The 18,920-nt window shown below is 42.2% G+C and overlaps 1 protein-coding gene and 1 pseudogene across 1 annotated transcript; both read left to right on the top strand.

Annotated features, from left to right (window-relative positions):
- The first annotated feature begins 3,526 nt into the window (after positions 1-3,526).
- LOC116039468 lies at positions 3,527-8,125 on the top strand (annotated as a pseudogene).
- A 1,254-nt stretch (positions 8,126-9,379) lies between these two features.
- LOC116039467 (sodium-dependent neutral amino acid transporter B(0)AT1-like) lies at positions 9,380-14,405 on the top strand. The gene is made up of 7 exons (XM_036004535.1): positions 9,380-9,442; positions 9,737-9,878; positions 11,421-11,531; positions 11,613-11,725; positions 13,281-13,409; positions 13,887-14,043; positions 14,132-14,405. The coding sequence occupies exons 4-7, from the start codon at positions 11,625-11,627 to the stop codon at positions 14,399-14,401; spliced, it is 657 nt and encodes a 218-aa protein (XP_035860428.1). The 5' UTR covers positions 9,380-9,442; positions 9,737-9,878; positions 11,421-11,531; positions 11,613-11,624; the 3' UTR covers positions 14,402-14,405.
- Positions 14,406-18,920: the final 4,515 nt, after the last annotated feature.

Below are 18,920 nucleotides of genomic sequence, written 5' to 3'. Positions count from 1 at the left end.
TTTGCAGTTTGCTTTGTCGAGATCATGGACACCAACACATCCTTTAACCTGCTGAGAGCAGAGGCTCAGACGTGCACCAGCACTGAGCCTTCACAAGTGCTGCTCCACAGCGCCTCTCTCAAACAGGTCAATATCCAGTTCCCTCTTCCTGCTACAGTCACTGTCAGCAGGGACCTGGTGGAAGATCTGCTCGTCCAGTTGATGCTGAGGCTCAACCCACTGAGGGGCCACGCTGGCGCTCATCTGACGCAGCAACAACTGCTAACGCTATGTCTGCACATGAGCGCAGTGACTCTGGAGACCCTGAGGAAAGTCCCAGGTGTCTCTGTGGATGGACACCTCCCTCCTCCTCCCTGCAACACATGGAAAGCTGCCGTGCTGCTCCAGAGCAGCCTCATGAAAAAATTTGGCACATCCATTCAGGTGAGGAAGCAGCTGGTGAGAAAAGACCCTGCACTCCTGAGCTTCATCCCTCACCACATCATCGAGGCCGTCCTCATAACAGACAAGGCTGAGTCTGCATGGGAGTTCACTCCCACCCAGACACCAAGTGATCAGGAGAGCCGGCTGTTCTCTCAGTTTCTCCCTGAGTCTATCAAGGAGGAAATCTTTGAGCAGCATGGATCCTGGATAAGATACACAAAGGTCTTTCAGAAGGCTTTCCCCAGGATAACAGACAAGGAAATTGTGGACTACCAGCAACGCTTCACAGAGCCTCGTCTGTCCAACCGGGATGTTGTGTGGGTGGACAAAAAGTACTTTTTGGCTGATTTCTATGAGGAGGTAGAAACAACAGCTCTGACCCTGAACCACAGTCTGGCCGGTTGGTTGTTTACTGATCACAGTAAAGACCAGGGGCTTGTCTCCAGCACTGAGGGGAAACATCATAAAGCTGGAACTGAAAACCTCAAACCACATCAGCTTTGCACTTTCCAGCTTATGGCAGGCGACTGTGATACTGAGAGAGCAGATCTGATCACAGACAGAGCTTGGGTGAACAAATCCACCATCAGAAGTGTCTTGGTGGAATTTTTTAGAGGCAGGAACCTCTACAGACCAGAGCACCCGAAGACTCAGGCATTTGAGAACGAGATGGTGGAGCACATCCACTTGTTGCTGCAAAAGGAGGCAAAGAAATACAGGAATAACAGAGTCTTCCTCCAGAACCTCAAACGCCTCGAGGACTCAAAGAACGAAATAAAACTGAGCCGGGAACTGTGCCAGCCACTCAAAATCACACTTTGCGAGGCTCTGCCCAACACCTGGCTGAGTAGAGAGGGCCTGATGAAGGATATTAGGATGGCCTTGGTGGCCTGCAGCCTCATAGCCACAGAGATCATGAACCACCTCAAGCCTACGGTGAGCTTTGCAGCAGACACCAAGCCTGCAGACTGGACTCCATATAACATCAACATCCCAATCAAAAGAGTGGAAACGGAGCCAAAAAGAGAGCTGACCCAGCTGGAGCTGCATCTGCAGGAAGAGCGAGCTCAAGCCCGTGAGGAGCTCTTCTATGCCGACACTGAGACTACGGCAGCACAGCCTAAGAAAACTAAGAAGAAGAACAAGCTTATCTCTTGGCTCTCTAAACTCTTCAGACGGAGAAAGTCATAGATGCACAATGACAAAGACATTAACCCCAAGCATCAGGAGCTTTCTACACATTTTGTTGTTACATTATTTTTTTGCTTTCTGCCCATTTCTTGTGTTACACTATTGCATTTAATTAATATGTTTAAAAAGTGCCTTAAAGATTATAACTTTAATAAAAAGTTTTTTTCTGCATTGTACTAGTAGCCAATGAAGTGATTGATTGATTGATGTTAAGACAGACTTGGGGATGTCGATGTTGGTCAGGGCTTTCCAGAAGTATGTTTACACCAGTAGGTGGCAGAAATTGCTTGAAATTGTATCAGTTCAGCAAGAAGGGAATTATAGATGACACACATGGACCAATAGTTTGGACCAATAATCAATAATCCTTCCTCCTGTTCATACTGGCCAATAAAAGATCACTTCCTATCCATTTTATCTAAGTGATGAGGGACAACATCCACAGTCCTCCTTTTGTGTAAAACTGTATTCAAAAGTTTATATGAAGCCAATATGAGGCTTCAGAAGTCTGATTTAGTCAAAAGATAATGGCTTAGATTGCCTGTCTCTGTTTACACTGGACAGATCAGCAGTCTATCACAGGGCTACCACATATAGACAGACAGCACTTCTAACATCTTACCAGCATGTCTTTGGACTGGAGCAGCTGAAGGAGAACCACACTGGAACTACGTCAAAAAACTTCACCGGAAAATGTGCCTGTTTCACGGCATCAACCGACATCGCTGGTTGTTTTTACTGTAATAGAGCAAATGGGATACATCATTTGGTATGCTAGATTAGCAATAACGTCAACTATATACTTCCTTTCTTTTTGCTAAGCAGCTGTTAGTGAAATTATAAATAATTTGCACAAACACTCGCACAACAGTTTTACATGTTGTTGCATTTGTGGTGTGTATCTTATTTGATTCAGCCAAAATACTGTTTTGGTATTTTCCCACAAGACCAGAAATTAACTTCTCAGTATCTACAGTACAGTATATATGTATATATATATATATATATATATATATATATATATATATATATATTAGTATTTCTGTAAATCTATGTTTTCTCTCGGTGATTTCAATAACGGATGCAAGTTACTATTGGACATGTAATCAATTAAAAAAAATTAAAGACAACAGCAACAACAAAAACATAAATGTAACTTTTTGAGCTGTGCCCTTTAGTGATTACAGCATCACTAAAGATCATCATCGTCATGCAATACAACTTTTTATTGTTATTGTGTAACTCTACACAAAGGTACTTCGGTGTCCTAATTCCAGTACGTATATTTTAACCGAACCAGCGTAAAACACATCCAGGTTGGCTATCGGTTTGTGGGAGAACAGATTAAAGCTGAGCTCACAGTCACAGGAAAATAAAGACATGAAAGACATGATTTATTATTAATACTATTTTAACAGCTGCAGATAAGAATACAACAAAAAAAACATTCTGCCACAGCACCACAAGGTCAGTGCTTGTTTTCTCCTCTTAAAAAAGCAGACTTGACTACTGTAACATACTGATCTCAGGTATGCTCATAAAGTCCATTAAATTGTGATTACCGTTTCCATTTTTCCTGCATTTTTATTGCTTTAAATTTTTATTTTAGACACATTTCTCTTTCGTCTGTCACCTGTGTGCATTCACTCCTTCTGAAACACTCCCTGTTTAATTTAAATGTATAAACTTTGCTGTATGAGGTAAAGATACAGGCAGGTTGTGATACTGTCATGGTGTCTTGTTATTGACCGCATCCGAACGGTGCACTTAACGTCAGTATATCATTGAAACAGCATAACCAGGTTATCCATTAATCTGAGGTTTAGCTCACTCCCGTTTAAAAAAACAAACAAAAAATGTTTTTCTTCCTTCCTGGCAGCCTGATTTCTTCATAAAAAAAAACAATAAAATCTGTAATCCTCAAATCTGCACCTGATAGGGCATTAAAGGACAGCCCACTAAAGAGAGTTAAAAAAAGAGGACGAGAGGAGCTCTGGACATCACTTGGACTACACCACTCAAGTACTCAGTATTTATTTTCACATACACTGAGCTGAGGTCAGGTGGAGAATTCTGGACCAATTAAAAATAAATACTACCCGGTTGAAGTGTACACGTTAACGATTAGGAGAGTTGTATCCTTGTAACAGAGCTGGAATTGTGCTAAGCCTTTTTTCCAGCTGAGGATGGCCAAAACGAAAGACTCCGGGGTGGAGGAGAGACCCAAATGGGACAACAAGGTTCAGTACCTGTTAACATGTATTGGCTTTGCAGTGGGACTTGGAAACGTCTGGCGTTTTCCTTACCTGTGCCAAATCTATGGAGGAGGTAAGATGCTATTATATGAAGCAAAACATATGAACTGCTGAGCTAGCTTATATTCGCACAATTGCACATCACAACACAGTTTAATTAAGTCTGCTGTTAAAGATTTATAAGTTTATTACTTATGCTGTTTTTTCCACTGCATTTCTTTTATTTTCAGACTATTTCATCCAATCATGAGATAGTGAATTGAACTGCAGCACCCCTTTAGATTCTCTTTTTGCCTCAGTATAATTAGTCATTAACAAATGGACAAGGCCATTGTCAAAATGGGCCTTATCTGTGTTTGATTGATCATGGTAAACATCAGGGATTGTTTTCGCTCAGCTGCCCCAATACCTGTACCCGATTTCCACATACTTCGAGGTGAGATCTCTTGAGTCCCAAACCCACAGAATCCTTAATGGTCAGAATTTAGTTGAGTAAACAGCCAATCCTGTAAATGTGCATAGAGTCTATCACCTTTACATATTGACTCTGAGATTCCTGCTTCCCACAGGCGCTCAGCTGAGCCTCTATATGACCTTGGCTTAATGATCAATTAGACACCTTCTTCTTAAGTAACTTTAGAGGTGTTATTTTAAAACAGTGGTGGTTTTAATACAGTTTTCTAAAAACATTTTAGTAGCCTGACTGTGTTTTTGGCCACTTGGAAAACCCCAATAAATTCCAGTGATCAGTTAGTGTTTAATGTATTTCAATTTCTTGAGGTCTTTTAGTATTGCTTAGCATAGCCTAAAACCTCCCTTATTATTGCTTGATTAAGGTAATAAACAGTAGTTATTTGTTTCACTAACATGGTTCAAACAGCCACTTATGATTTATTTTAAATGTTCTCTGCAAAGTATGTTGATGAATACTAAGGTCTGAGGACTAATCTAGCTGATGTTTAACTGTGAGGTAAATGTTAACTTCATGTCTTCAGGTGCATTCCTCATCCCCTACCTGATAGCGCTGGTGTTTGAGGGCCTCCCCCTGCTCTACCTGGAGCTGGCTATAGGACAGAGGCTCCGCATGGGCAGCATCGGTGTCTGGAACTCCATCTCACCACTACTGGGTGGAGTCGGTGGGTGACCTAGAATTATTAGTAACATTTATTAGGATTTTTATTTGTCAGATTCTTCTTTATTTCAAGAGCTGAAACTCTTTGTGGTATTGGAAATGTCCTTTATTTCCTGTGTGTAGGAATTGCCTCCATGTTGGTGTCATTCCTGGTAGGCATTTTCTACAACACCATCCTGGCCTGGGTGCTGTGGTATTTATTTCACTCTTTCCAAAAACCCCCTGCCTTGGAGCCAGTGTCCACTCAATGATAACCTCACAGGTAACAAGAAACCCCACCAGTTGGTACCTTTGTCACACACTGCGATTGCTACTGCCACACTGACAGAAGTATTGCCTATACCAGTATATGTACAATTCAACTGTATCAATCGGTTTGAGAACCTAGCATAATTATAATAAAGTTACGAGATGCAAGAGGACTCTTAACATTCAGGCTCTACGTGGCAATCCAGGTCAGATTTTATAGGAAAACTATTGGATTTGTATTGTTTTATGACACAAAGGAATTCTGCACCACAACATATAAAGAGCATGCTTTTGCTCAGTGAAAGATAGTTGAATGAGTCACAGACAAAGAGTAAAAATCATCATGGTCTCATTTGTTTTCAGTAATCATAATAAATACTATACATTTTCCACATTTTAAATAAAACTATGCAGGAACACATCTCTTGATGGGATACAGGTTTACTCTAAACATAGATGAACTCCGTTACAAAAGCTGATGCATGTTTAATAAAAAAAAAAACAACAACAACATAATAACGTTCAGATCAGGGGTCACCAACACGGTGCCCGCGGGCACCAGGTAGCCCCCAAGGACCACATGAGTAGCCCTCAGGCCTGTTCTAAAAATGAAAATTGAATATTGATATCTGTTTCCCACCTTGTTAAGTCATTGTTGATAATTATTGATAATGAGAAATCATTAACGTGATCAGTGTCTTCACATAGATGACTATCACTAATCATTAATAATCATATATAACTAAAGGCAAACTGAGCAAATTTGTCATTTCAGAAGACCAGAAAACTGGTAGCCCTTCATATGACTCAGTACCCATGAAGTAGCTCTCAGTTTCTAAAAGGTTGGTGACCCCTGGTTCAGATTAAGCCCTTATAGAATTTCATAGATGCCACGTTCTCGCTTGTGTCTGCATCCAAATAGGCTATAATGTGGAGTGTGAGAAGAGCACTCCAGTGAACTACTTTTGGTACCGGGAGACCCTGAACATCACACCTGACATCGAGACCAGCGGCTCCCTGCAGTGGTGGTTGGTCATCTGTCTGGCCAGTGCCTGGTGTGTGGTCTACATCTGCTTCATCAAAGGCATCGAGTCCGTGGGAAAGGTCTGTTTATCTGGTGGAAAAAATAGAATGCGCTATTTCAAAATCAACCACTGTACCATACATCCCTACAGTAAGATGTAGAAAGAAAGAGTTAATAAATAATGCTAAATCATATGTTTGCATGTTTCAGGCTGTGTATGTGACAGCCACATTCCCTTACCTGGTGCTGACTATTTTCCTGATCCGTGCCCTCACTCTGCCTGGACCAACTGATGGACTGGTGTACCTCTTCACTCCTGATGTGAGTTTGGTCACTTGTTGCCAATACAGGTTTATGTAAGATTGTATGCCGGACACAATGACCTGATGTGCTGTGTTTACGCACGCTGTAGTGGGAGATACTGAAGAACCCTCAGGTGTGGCTGGACGCTTCCACCCAGATCTTCTTCTCTCTCTCTGTAGCCTTTGGAGGTCTCATAGCTTTCTCCAGCTACAACGAAGAGAGGTAAGCACTAAAACTCCTTGGGCTCTACATTAAGACCTGGCACAAAGCGGCGCACAGCGCAGCAAGCACAACTTTCATTGCTAGTTTCAGACCGACCATGAGGTGTGGTCAGGTCAGGTACATTGTTGGCACATTGCTATCTTGAGGCAGCAGAAAGTGATTGCGCCATTGACCAACAACTTGGCCTAAAGTCAAGGGCGCAGTATTTTCCTGCTATTTAAAGGCTGCATTATTCAGATAGTAGGATGCACCGTCATAGGGTTTTGCAATGGGTACACTCTACTTGTAACACACAGGAACGCGGACCAGTGCTCCTCCTCATCGTTGCATTTGCGCTTTCACTTTGCGTAGAGCAGATACATTTACTCAGCAGAAAACCACTCACTAGATTGGTTGAATCCACCATTTAAATAGCAATGCGCACCTGGCTTTTAAAAGGGAATGGGGGGTTGCCACTCACCCAAAACACACCTATGATTAAGAGACTAAATTAAACCCCTTTGCGCATTACTTTGCGCCCAGATTATGTGCCATTCAGGGTTTCCCGCAGAAAATGTGTTAGTTAAGGCGGTAGGGTTCCCCAGCTTAGGCGGGCCGCCCGAGCTGCAAAGTGCTGCGGGAAACCTAACTAGCAAACATTTCGTTGGAAAAGCCCTAAATGCACTTGCCCAGTGCACTTTAGAACAAGTGCTATAGACCACGGGGCCCCTTAACACCATCAATAAAACTGAGATGATGTCTTTTTTCTGTTCTGTGCCCATTAGAAACAACTGTGAGAGGGATGCTGTTCTAGTAGGAGTAATAAATAGTGCCACATCTCTCTACGCCTCCATTCCCATCTTCGCCATCCTGGGATTTAAAGCCACCACCGCCTACAACTCCTGTATTAAGGGGTATGTATGCACACATACTTTATGTAATTCTAAAGCTTCTTTTGTCTTTCTTTTTGATACTAATGAGGCTGATTCTTTTTATATCTCATCTGCAGAAACATCTTGGCTCTTACCAACTACTTTGAGTTTTCAGACCAGAACATAACTGTGGAGAACTATGATCACTGGCTCAAGTATTTAAATCAAACATCTCCAGGTGAGGTGGCCAGTCTGGACCTGACGCACTGTGACCTGCAAACCTTCCTTGACCAGGTATTGTAACTTTGAAAACACATCCAATCTTGTACATTGTATTATTTTTGCCTTTTTGCCTATTTTCTGTCTCATTTTTCAAATTTCCGTCTCCCCTTAAATCCTGGTTGTTTTTCTGCTCTCGCCTCCCTTTTCTTTCTAGTACAGTACATCATGTACCGTTCAAATATGTACGGTCAGTTCATGCTTCCTCATTACTTTCTTACTTTCCTAAACCTCTGTCATGATTGACAAGCCGCGAACTGTCAATCACATCATAGCCACGCCCTAAAACACCCCCTGCTTTATCGCTGATTTTAAAATCAACGAGACCATAATTCAAAAAATCATTCTGTGTTGCAGAAGACTTAAAACTAGCGACTGAGACCATAAACTCTTAATTGAAATGTTTACTGAGGTAATAAATCAAGTGAGAAGTGGGTCATTTCGCCATACACTTCTATAGAAACCGACCTCCTTTTTGCAACCGCACGTGTCGCCTCCTGCTGGAATTCAGATAGAATGCAGGTTTAAGGCACTTCCGCATTTGCCGCATTTTGCTGAACCGGATGCGCTGTCCACTAATATATACAGTCTATGGTTTTAGCTACAGAGTGAGACCTCTTTTCTTCTTCTTCTTCTTCTGTACTATCTTTGATTGCACTGCACATGCTCAGTAGCTCAGATGTAGATCATGTCAGCTAGCTAGCTCCATAGACAGTAAAAGAAAGTCTGTTTCTACAACTTCGGGTCAGTTACAAGGCAGGATTAGCTGGGAGACTTCTAAATGAGGGAGCACATGTAAGTAGTTCTTTTGGAGATTATGGTGAACTTGTGTGTGTTGTAGCAGTGCTTTGCTATTGAGAACGAGGTAGCATGCTAACGCTACGAGCTAATGGTTGCGGTTAGCCTGCTCGTTTCGGCTTGTGATGTCACAAGCCGTGCCGATTTTGAACAGCTCACCCAGAGACTGAGGGACAGGACACATTCAGAAACTGTATCTCACTCTAAACAGCATGGATGGATTTTTTTCAAAGTTTGTATGTGTGTGGAAGCACCAGAGACACAAAAGAACACCCCAAATCCCAGAAAAAGTGATTTTTTCATAATATGGGCACTTTAAAGAGACAAACCACCTCTGATACAGAAACTGACGATAACATTAATAACATCAACACTCACTTTGTAACCAAGAACATGAGAAGACCTCCCTCCATCATGGCACTTGCAGGATTCAGAGATATTTATATCTCAGAGAGAAAAAAAGGAGTGTGCCACCTTCACATTTCAATGATGTCCTGAATGTCATGTTGACATTTTTCATGCACAGAATTTAAAAATTCCCAACCTACCAATCGCTTATCACTACATTTTTCAGGTGCCTTTTTGATTCCCTACCTGATCCTGCTGGTGCTGGAAGGAATGCCTCTCCTACTGCTGGAGTTTGCCATCGGCCAGCGTCTCAGGAAAGGCAGCGTGGGAGTGTGGAGGGCCATCAGCCCTTATCTGACTGGTGTTGGTATGTAAAATAGGCTCTGAAAAAGAAAAAAAAAAAACCTGGCACCGCATTCACACATAAGCGGGGATTTGTATCCTGTGAGTGTGATAGGTACAATATACAGTGTTGTCCTAAAAAACAATTAATAGACTAATACAAAAGTAATCCCTCTCAATCATCACTTGTGACCCACTAGAAATGTGTGGCGTTGTCTGTATCCTGCCCCCTGTTTTTTTAATGTAATTTGAGCGTTGTGTTTACAAAGAGTAAGCGATACTCAATACATATTACACATTTAATGATGCTGTCCCTCAGGTGTAGCCTCCATGCTGGTGTCCTTATTGATTGGACTGTACTACAACACCTTAATAGCCTGGATCTTGTGGTATCTCTTCAATTCCTTTCAAGACCCGCTGCCTTGGACCCAGTGTCCTCTCAATGACAATGGGACAGGTAGGTAGGTTGACTATAAACACATTTTCCGCTCACATGCATACCAAAGCACCCAAATTGTATCGTTTATGTGTATTTGTTGCTCTTCAGGATTTGTACCAGAGTGTCAACGGAGCTCCACTGTAGATTACTATTTTTACTGTAGATTACTATTTTTACAGAGTGACTCTTAATAGTTCGGCCTCTATAGCGGACTCTGGAGGAATCCAATGGCCCATCGTACTCTGCTTGTTAACTGCCTGGACAGTCATTGCAATCTGCTGCATAAGAGGCATCAGCACTTCAGGCAAGGTTTGTTGAACTTTCAGTAACTTGACCGTTAGCTAAGCCCCACCTCCTGTAGTTACTCTTGCTATGCCTGCCAAACTTTCCATTCTCACAAAGAACATTCACAGTAATAACCATGGATGTATTATTGAACTGGAACCGGCTCCGCCACTCAGCCTTGCTTCCAAATTTTGTGTCCACTAGTGGTATTGCAACAAAAAATCTCCTGCGGCCCAAAATGCATTTTCCCCAAAAGACCACGGTTGAAAACGAGACGTCTGTGACAATTGTTGACAAGAAACCTCAAGCTATCAACTTGGTCAATTATTACTTTTTGTATTGTATATTTTTAATCTATGGGGGTTTCTAGAATGTGTAGCCTCTCCACCGGCTCTGCTGAATGTATGCAAATTTGTGCTCTTGTGTCTATCTTGTGTTAAGTATTGGTTGTGCTTTTTGTGGTTGATGTTGAATGGTGATGGCATGTGGCTACGGGTCACTCATCAGGATAGGGAAATCAACTCGCCAGTCTTCTGGCCGGTCAAGGTTTTCAAATGTAGCTAACACATCAGAGTTAACACGAGGAAAAGGTGGAGAAGATGAGCACCAGCTACAATAGCGGCCAAATGGACAACCATATCTGTGTCCATACCTACATCAGAGGCACTCCGAGGCAAGCGTGGAAGAATTAAACACTGACTGCAATTCATGGATCTTCTTTGCTGGATCCTGGAGAGCCAGACGGCGCTGTTAACACTGTCTCTTTAAGCCCCCCTCTCGAAAAAAACTCTCGAAAAGTCTGCTCTGATCGTTTCCGGGTCTTTTGCATCTGCACTCTAAGCATGTGCATGTGTCACTGTCATTGCAGCCGGGGAATGACTGTAACAGCACTGTCGCGACACTATATATAGTATATTGTGACATCAAAACCGTACGGAAGTCCTGACAGCTTGTTTAAAGGCACCGTTTCTGAATAAGGGCTGTGTGCATTTCTCCATGGATTGAGCGTTTTGATACTTTCATCATACTTGTATAGCACCTCAACCTGCTTTATAATCAATAAATACATGGAAATCTTACTTTTTACAATATGGGACCTTTAACTTGCAGGAAAATCCAAAGCTTGACAGGCGGGCCAGTGTGCCTAGTTATGGTTGCTAAGTGATTGCACAATTTTTGGGCAGGGGTTTAGCAAATAGTCAATTATGATACATTTTTGACAAAACGTCAATCTAATGTCCATTTTTAAGGATTTTATTTTTTCTTGTCATGACCTCAGGCAGTGTATGTCACAGCCATCCTGCCTTATATAGTGCTGGCCATCTTCCTGTTCCGAGGACTGACTCTTAAAGGTGCCCTGACTGGATTGAAGTTCCTCTTCACACCAGAAGTATGTTTCAAATGTTGATAAGAAAAAAAGTTGTATCTCATATCTCAAAGCCAAGTCCCCATCTATGCCTTACTTTTGCAGGTGGACGAGTTGATGAACCCAACAACTTGGCTGGATGCAGGTGCCCAGGTCTTTTATGCTTTTGGTGTGGGGTGGGGAGGCCTCATCTCCTTCTCAAGTTACAACCCTGTTCAGTAAGAGACATTAGTCACGTTTACATCCAAATGTATCGCACATTTTAAGCAAATCTCTGGAAAGTTGGCAAAAGAAAAAGAGAATTTCCATCCACTACCGTTATGTGAGTTGGTCACTTAGATAAGAAGGAGGTGAAGCCAATTCTTCAGTCAGGAAACCATTATACCACTATATAAAAAAATATGCATATGCAGGTGATTGGAAACGCACCAATTAAAGGGGTGATAGAATGCAAAACCGAGTTTACCTTGTCATAGTTGAATAACGACGGGTAAATAGGACATACATAGAACCTCAAAGTCCCATTGACACCTCTTTACTATGCAAATCTCACAATTTGAAACTGCCGCTGAAAACGGGCAAATCCCAACGAAGCTAATAGTTGACGTCAACTCGGTGGCTGTACGTTAATTGGCTCTGGTCTGTACCTTTGTCACGCCCCAAAATGTACACACAGACCACTGGTCTGAGACCAGCTGGTGTTCTGAATGTAGCTGAATGGGAATTACAAAGAAGAAAGTTTGGAAGTTTTTCAAGGATATTGAAAATGAACCACGGTCGTAAATGCAGTCTTCCAGGCTGTACAACAGAATACTGGCCCATGTGTGTACATGTACACACAGAGAAACATTTTAGAACTTAATTAAGGAGTAGATATCGGACAATGGAGCGGGAGTTGTGGATCTAATGCGGCGCAGAGGGCAGTGTGTGCTGGAGCTGCTGCTGCTGCTGCTGCTGTGGAGCTGCCTGCTGGCCTACGTTGACTTTTTTTTTGTTCCCAACATGGATCCTCGGGGAATAAGGGGCTGTGGAGCCACCAGGAGACATGATAAGAACATAGTAGTTACAACTCTGTCTGTGTGCCTGTGGGCTTCTCTCTCTGCTTCACTCGGCTGCTCCAGCCATTCCTGCTCCGGTGGCGCTGCAGCAGCTGCCCGGCCGCACATTTGGACCGCGCTGACAGTGTTGCCAACTTAGCGACTTTAGATTTAGCGACTTTTCAGACCCCCTTTTTTTCACAAAAGCGACTAGTGACAAATCTGGCGACTTTCTGTATAAAAGACAGCGACTTTCTGTAGAAAAAACACCAGTATTATCCAGCGAGCACGCAAGGTATTTCTCTCCTGTGGCCGCCAAAACATTCACCTCTCTTTTCTGTTCTGTGACTGAGGAGCAGCCCCTCCCCTCTCTCCTCATGTGCAGCAGCACTGCGCAGCTGCGCTCGTTGTAAACCAACCAATCAGTGCACAGCTCATCTAAATATTCATGAGCATACCATATAGGGAGAAAACCTATGGCTATTTCACAGGGTTGCATTAGCGCGCATAGAACAGCATCTGGGCCATTTTCAGCCCAACCGATGTTACGTACCCTATTAGGAGACCTTAAGGAAAAGTGTGAAATACCCTATATAATCATTATATCACCCCTTTAAGATTCACAGCGAGTATTAATTTGCAGATCAAGTCTCTTTTTTTTTCATGAAAAAAAGGAAGTAGCCATTCTCAGACCCAAGGTCAAGATGTGTTGTTTTTGCTTATTTCTTTTTCCAAGCAACAACTGCATGCAAGATGCTGTGATCCTGTCGGTCGTAACTGGCCTCACCTCAATCTATGCTGCCACAGTCACCTACACCATCATCGGCTTCGGGGCCACAGAGAAATATGACAGCTGTATCAGTGAGTGAGTAGTCACAGTACATGGGTTTTAATGTTTTGGAATAGAGTAGTCCTAAAAGTAACTGAAACACACGTGAGGATACATGGTCTTATGTACAGTTTGATTATAATCACACCCTTTTCGAGTCACACCCTCAAATGCCCATATACAAGTTAAATAAGTTACAGTATTGGTTGCTGTTATCATTCTTCCTGGAAGGTATTTAGTAGGTTTGGTATACCAAAGTTTTAGCCATGCTAGCAGGGTGGCTCTAGTTACACTTAGGAATGCATTTTTCCATGGAATAAGGTCTGCAGTTGTTGTTCCCCATCTTTTAAATTAGAGTCACACTAGGAAGGGGACACTTTATAGTGAGTATTGGCAGGAGGAATGATTCCAGCAACCAGTTGTCTCTTATAGTGTACGTATGAGCAGGTGACTGTTGTTTTAAGATAGATTAAAAAAAAAATCTAAATTAATCTTTTCATATTTTCTCCCTAGTAACATCATGACATTATTAAATGCATTTGAACTTCCTGAAGACAGCATCTCTACAAGCAACTACGACGCAGCCTTTAACCATCTCAACAGCTCCTCTCCTGATATGATTCTCGGATTGGACATCAAAATCTGTGACCTGCAGACACTTCTCAGTGAGGTGACTGTATTGATGAATATCTGTCAGATTCCATGTTGTTATTGTATTTTGCTCCTAACTGCATTACGACTAATGTGTGTTTGTACAGGGAGTCGAGGGAACAGGTCTGGCCTTTATTGTGTTCACAGAAGCCATTACCCAGATGCCTGGTTCTCCAGCCTGGTCTGTCCTCTTTTTCATCATGCTTTTCTGCTTGGGTATCTCAACCCTGTTTGGCAACATTGAAGGAGTGGTGGTCCCACTGAAAGACCTGAATGTATTTCCTAAAAAATGGCCCAATGAAGCACGGACTGGTAACTTGGGTTTAAAATCCAATTCAGAATCAAAATCAGTTCCTCAGTTTCTCCATTCCCAATGAAACATCTTTGGTGTTTGCCTTAGGTTTATATTTTGACAAAGGCTATCCTGTTTTTGTGGACGTGCCTGTTTGCGCAGCATTCAGGGATTTATTGGGTAACTCTCTTCGACAACTTTGCTGGATCTGTTCCATTTCTGACTATTGGTTTCTTTGAGATGATAGCTGTTGTATACATCTACGGCATAGACAGGTTAGTGCGTATTTAAACTATTTTAATCTTGATACCTGCTATATAATAAGCATACAGCATTAGTATCATCATGCTGTGACAGTTATTGAGCTTTATTATTCAAAGCTTTATGAAGATGGCTGACCTAAAATTAATTAAACCATCTTGTGTGGCAGGTTCAATGAGGACTTGGAGTTCATGGTCGGACATAAGCCCTCCATCTTCTGGCAGGTTACATGGAGGTTCATCAGTCCTCTAATCGTTCTGGTTATTTTAGTTTTCTACCTGGTGACACGAGTCCAAGAAGAGCTCACCTACTTAGTCTGGGATCCCAACTCTGTAAGTGCACAAGCGCTGTGATCAGCTAATACGTCATCCTAAACATCCCTTCTTTATGTTGCCTTTATTGATAATGTTCACTCATTGCAAAATACACAAATTATATGACAGGCCAATCATTTTTAAGTAAATGTTGTTCCTCTGTGTTTAAGCCAACACATTCCCACTCCCATCGCGTAAAATACGGACGCTTGGTCAGATGCCTTGGGCATTGTTATTGCCGTTAAAAGTCTCCTTTAGCGTCAGATCTAAACATGCTTTATCTAAACGTGCTGGGAAAGGACTACTGTCTTCATTTTTGATGCAGTTAGGTAGTTAGGTTTAGGGAAAGATCATAGATGGGCTTTTAAAAGGTGCGTTTATGTGACACGAAGAACAAGAATGGGACAGTTGGGTTTAGGAAAAGAGGAACACGACAGTTGGGTTAAGAGCTCACGCTCAAAAGCTGATATGGCCTTCCCTTTCCTCTTCCTCATCTGGGGCCTGAAATATGATAAGGTGGAAGGGCCTGCCTCCTCCAGGTCTCCCACCACCGGTACATCCAGCAGGGTAGGTGCAGTTAGGGGGGTGGGTGCAGAATTTGGCGGAGTGGGTGTAGCTGGGGGGGTGGGGGCAGAATATGGCGGAGTGAGTGCAGGTGGGGGGGTGGGGGCAGAATATGGCGGAGTGGGTGTAGCTGGGGGGGTGGGGGCAGAATATGGCGGAGTGGGTGCAGGTGGGGGGGAGTTAAGCCATGGGATGGGTGCAGCTGGGGGGGGTGTGGCAGGGCTAGCTTGGCGGGGCAGGTTGGAGGTGGTTGGCCTGCCCTCCAGGAACGGGGCCAGGAACCCCATCACAGCCATCTTCTTCCATGGCCGAGCTGATGAGACCCAGCTGCTCCCTCAAGCTCTTCCACCTGGAGACACACATCTTCTAATAATAATAAAATATATATATATATGAGAAAATGACATGTAGGCTATGAATATGGCTGTGAAACTACTGCTAATTATAGGTTTTAAGCTATTATTTTCATCTTGCTTTGAGCTGCATATTGATATGCACATTTCAATGGTCAGATCTCTCATGAGTTCTTTATGTATTTATTTTATTTTTCTTAAAACGTCCCTCAGAATCTGTCCACCTACCAACCTACCTGCTATCATGAGTACTACTAGCCTGTAACATGTGTCTGCAGATGCACATGTGCTGTCTGCTACCATTACAACTCATCTGTTGAATTAGCATTTTATTTTACACACAAACAGCCGTTTAATGAAGTTATAAACACATGAACTACTAACACGGAGTGACTCTGACCTTTAAACCAGCCCAGGTTTGAACGGTGGCGTCTGACGGAGATGACTGCAGGCGGGAGGTGTCGTCTCCCTGCCGTGTCACAACAGAGCGGTGTCCCGGTCCTCTCTGTCCACTGGAGACAAAATGTCTCAGTCACTTAAAACTACTACTAACTGGCTTCTCTGTTAGCCTACAAGCTAGCACTCCACACTGACTTTAGCTTGGGCTCTGGAGAGCTATGTCTGGCAATGCTACACTAACTGCTAACGATGCTAACGATGTTAGCGGGCTAACGATGCTAACAGCCGTTGGTATCACAACTTCTACAAACTGTGTGGATGTAAAATGATATTAAAACATCAGCGGTCTGGTAACGTGTAGTTTTTAACCGGAGAAAACAGCTTCTCTTTATCATCATCACAGATAACGGTCATTCTCCTCTTCACCGCCGAGGGCCCGCCCCTCTGCCCTCACAACGACAGCTGATTGGACGGGAAGTTAACAGCAACCAATAGAATTAAAGTAGGTCAAGATATTTAAAAAACAACAACCAATAACTGTATTTTACTGTAACACTGAAGACACATTCAAAATACATTATTTAACAGTTACAAAAAACGGAAAAAAACAAACAAAATGATATAATATAGAGTATAAATAATTAAATCAACCTGTCATATGTGTAGTAATAACAATAATTGAACTTTTCTTTCTTAAATAGGATTTAAATATTTAAAATCCAGCATGTAGAAAGTGTGTATGTGTGTGTCTGTCTCTGTGTGTGTCTGTGTGTTTATGTGTGTGTGTGTGTGTGTGTGTCTGTGTGTGTGTGTGTGTGTGTGTATGTGTGTGTGAGTGTGTGTGTTTGTGTGTGTGTGTGTAAGTGTATGTGTCTCCGTGTGTGTGTGTGTGTGTGTGTGTCTGTGTGTGTAAGTGTATGTGTCTGTGTGTGTGTGTCTGTGTGTGTATGTGTGTGTGTGTCTGTGTATGTGTGTGTGTGTGTGTGTGTGTGTGTGAGTGCGTGTGTGTGAGTATATTTCTTGTGTTATTATTGTATGAAATGATTGTTTAAGTTATGATAAATGTTCTCAAACTCCAATAACAGAAATATGAATATTTCAGGGGAAACTCCAGATGAAAACATGATAATAAACCAGATTGACTTTCTCTCTCTTCACCTGTTCAACATTTTGATTTCTTCTGTGTATTTTGATTTCATCAGTTCATTAGTTAGTTTGGAGTTCTGAATGTCCTGCAGTTTTCACTCAGTATTAAACAAGAACCAAGCTGGAATGTAAGCCCAAGTCAACATCTGTAGAAGGAACCAAGAAAAACCAGTTGTTGATGTGGAGCAACTCTCTGAATGGGATCAGGAATTCAAAGTAACCCTCAAACTTACAACTTTTTGATGAGACCCTGAATGTGACAGAAACCTTAAAGTCTCTTGGAGCAGTTTGGCTGCAAGACTTTAAAGTCACAAGTTCAAATCCAGCTGTGGTACCTTTGTTACATGCTCCTCTATTTATTTCATTATTCTTAAAAAAGAAAAAAATCCTAAAAAGTCCTTTTAGGATTACTCATCCCTTAAATTAAAAACCCTTAAAAAGTAGTGGGCTAAACACTGAATCAGCTGTTCCTCTAAAACATCAGCGTGGCGTCTGAATACTCTGATCAGCTGTTTGGTGCATGTGCACAAACAACTGAGCTGTCAGCACTGTGAAAGTGAAGTAATATTTTAATTCCTCTATAAAGTCAGAGAGTTGCTCCATATCTGTGGGCTCTAAGATCTTTTAAGATGTTATATGGGTTTAAAAAGGTTTGAAGAGGATTTAAGGGGCAACAGAAGCAAAAAAAACAAACTATAAACTGTGTTTGTCTGCAGGTTGATGAAGGTGAAGTTTCTCTGTTGATCAGCAGCAGATGGTCCAGTGGGGGAGGACGCCGACCGTTAACCAGGAGACGCTGGTTCAAACCCCGCCTAAGGTACGCCACACAGGAGTGTTTGGGATGAATGAATGTGATCAACTTATGAATTTAAAAAAATATTAAGTTGTAGTTACATTAAAGTTGTTTTCCATCTGCAAGTATTAAAGTATTTGAAGGTGTAAAAGCCCTTAACATATACAGAATAACATCCCAGGTAACTAGACTTTGGCATCTTCCAGTCAGTCCAGGCCTAACAACTTTAGAGCAGTTATCTGTCGGCAAAGCATACCTACATCCCCCGGTAAGCCCTGCCACGGCCTCCCGGTGGCCACTGAGAGAGGGGGAATCATTGAGTCTTCACATGTTCCCTCACGTGTAAACATCTTGATTTCTTCTGTGTATTTTGATTTGATCAGTTCATTAGTTTGTCTTTAGTTTCTAATGTCCTGCAGTTTTCTCTCTCCGTCACTTGATGGAGCTGTTGATCTGTTTTTGGGAATTATTGACTTCAGCAGAAGTTGGAGAAAACCATCAGCTTTATTAAAAAAACACAACTTACAACTACATATATACATATATTTAACTTTAAAGCAAACACACAGTAGCCTACCTGTCTGTATCTGTATGTTTATATCATATGTTGATATTTAAAGGATAACTTCTGTATATTTCAACCTGGACTCTATCTCCCCATGGTTCTGGGTCTAAGTGACTGATGGGAACAGCAATCTCTGGAACTGGTCCAGTATTAAAGGGGTGATTAAGTGATTATATAGGGTATTTCACACTGTTCCTTAAGGTCTCCTA

Source organism: Sander lucioperca, chromosome 8, assembly GCF_008315115.2.
Source record: "Sander lucioperca isolate FBNREF2018 chromosome 8, SLUC_FBN_1.2, whole genome shotgun sequence".
NCBI classification, from domain to species: Eukaryota; Metazoa; Chordata; class Actinopteri; order Perciformes; family Percidae; genus Sander; species Sander lucioperca.
The sequence above is the reverse complement of the archived record's forward strand: the minus strand, read 5'-3'. Positions and strand labels throughout refer to the sequence as shown.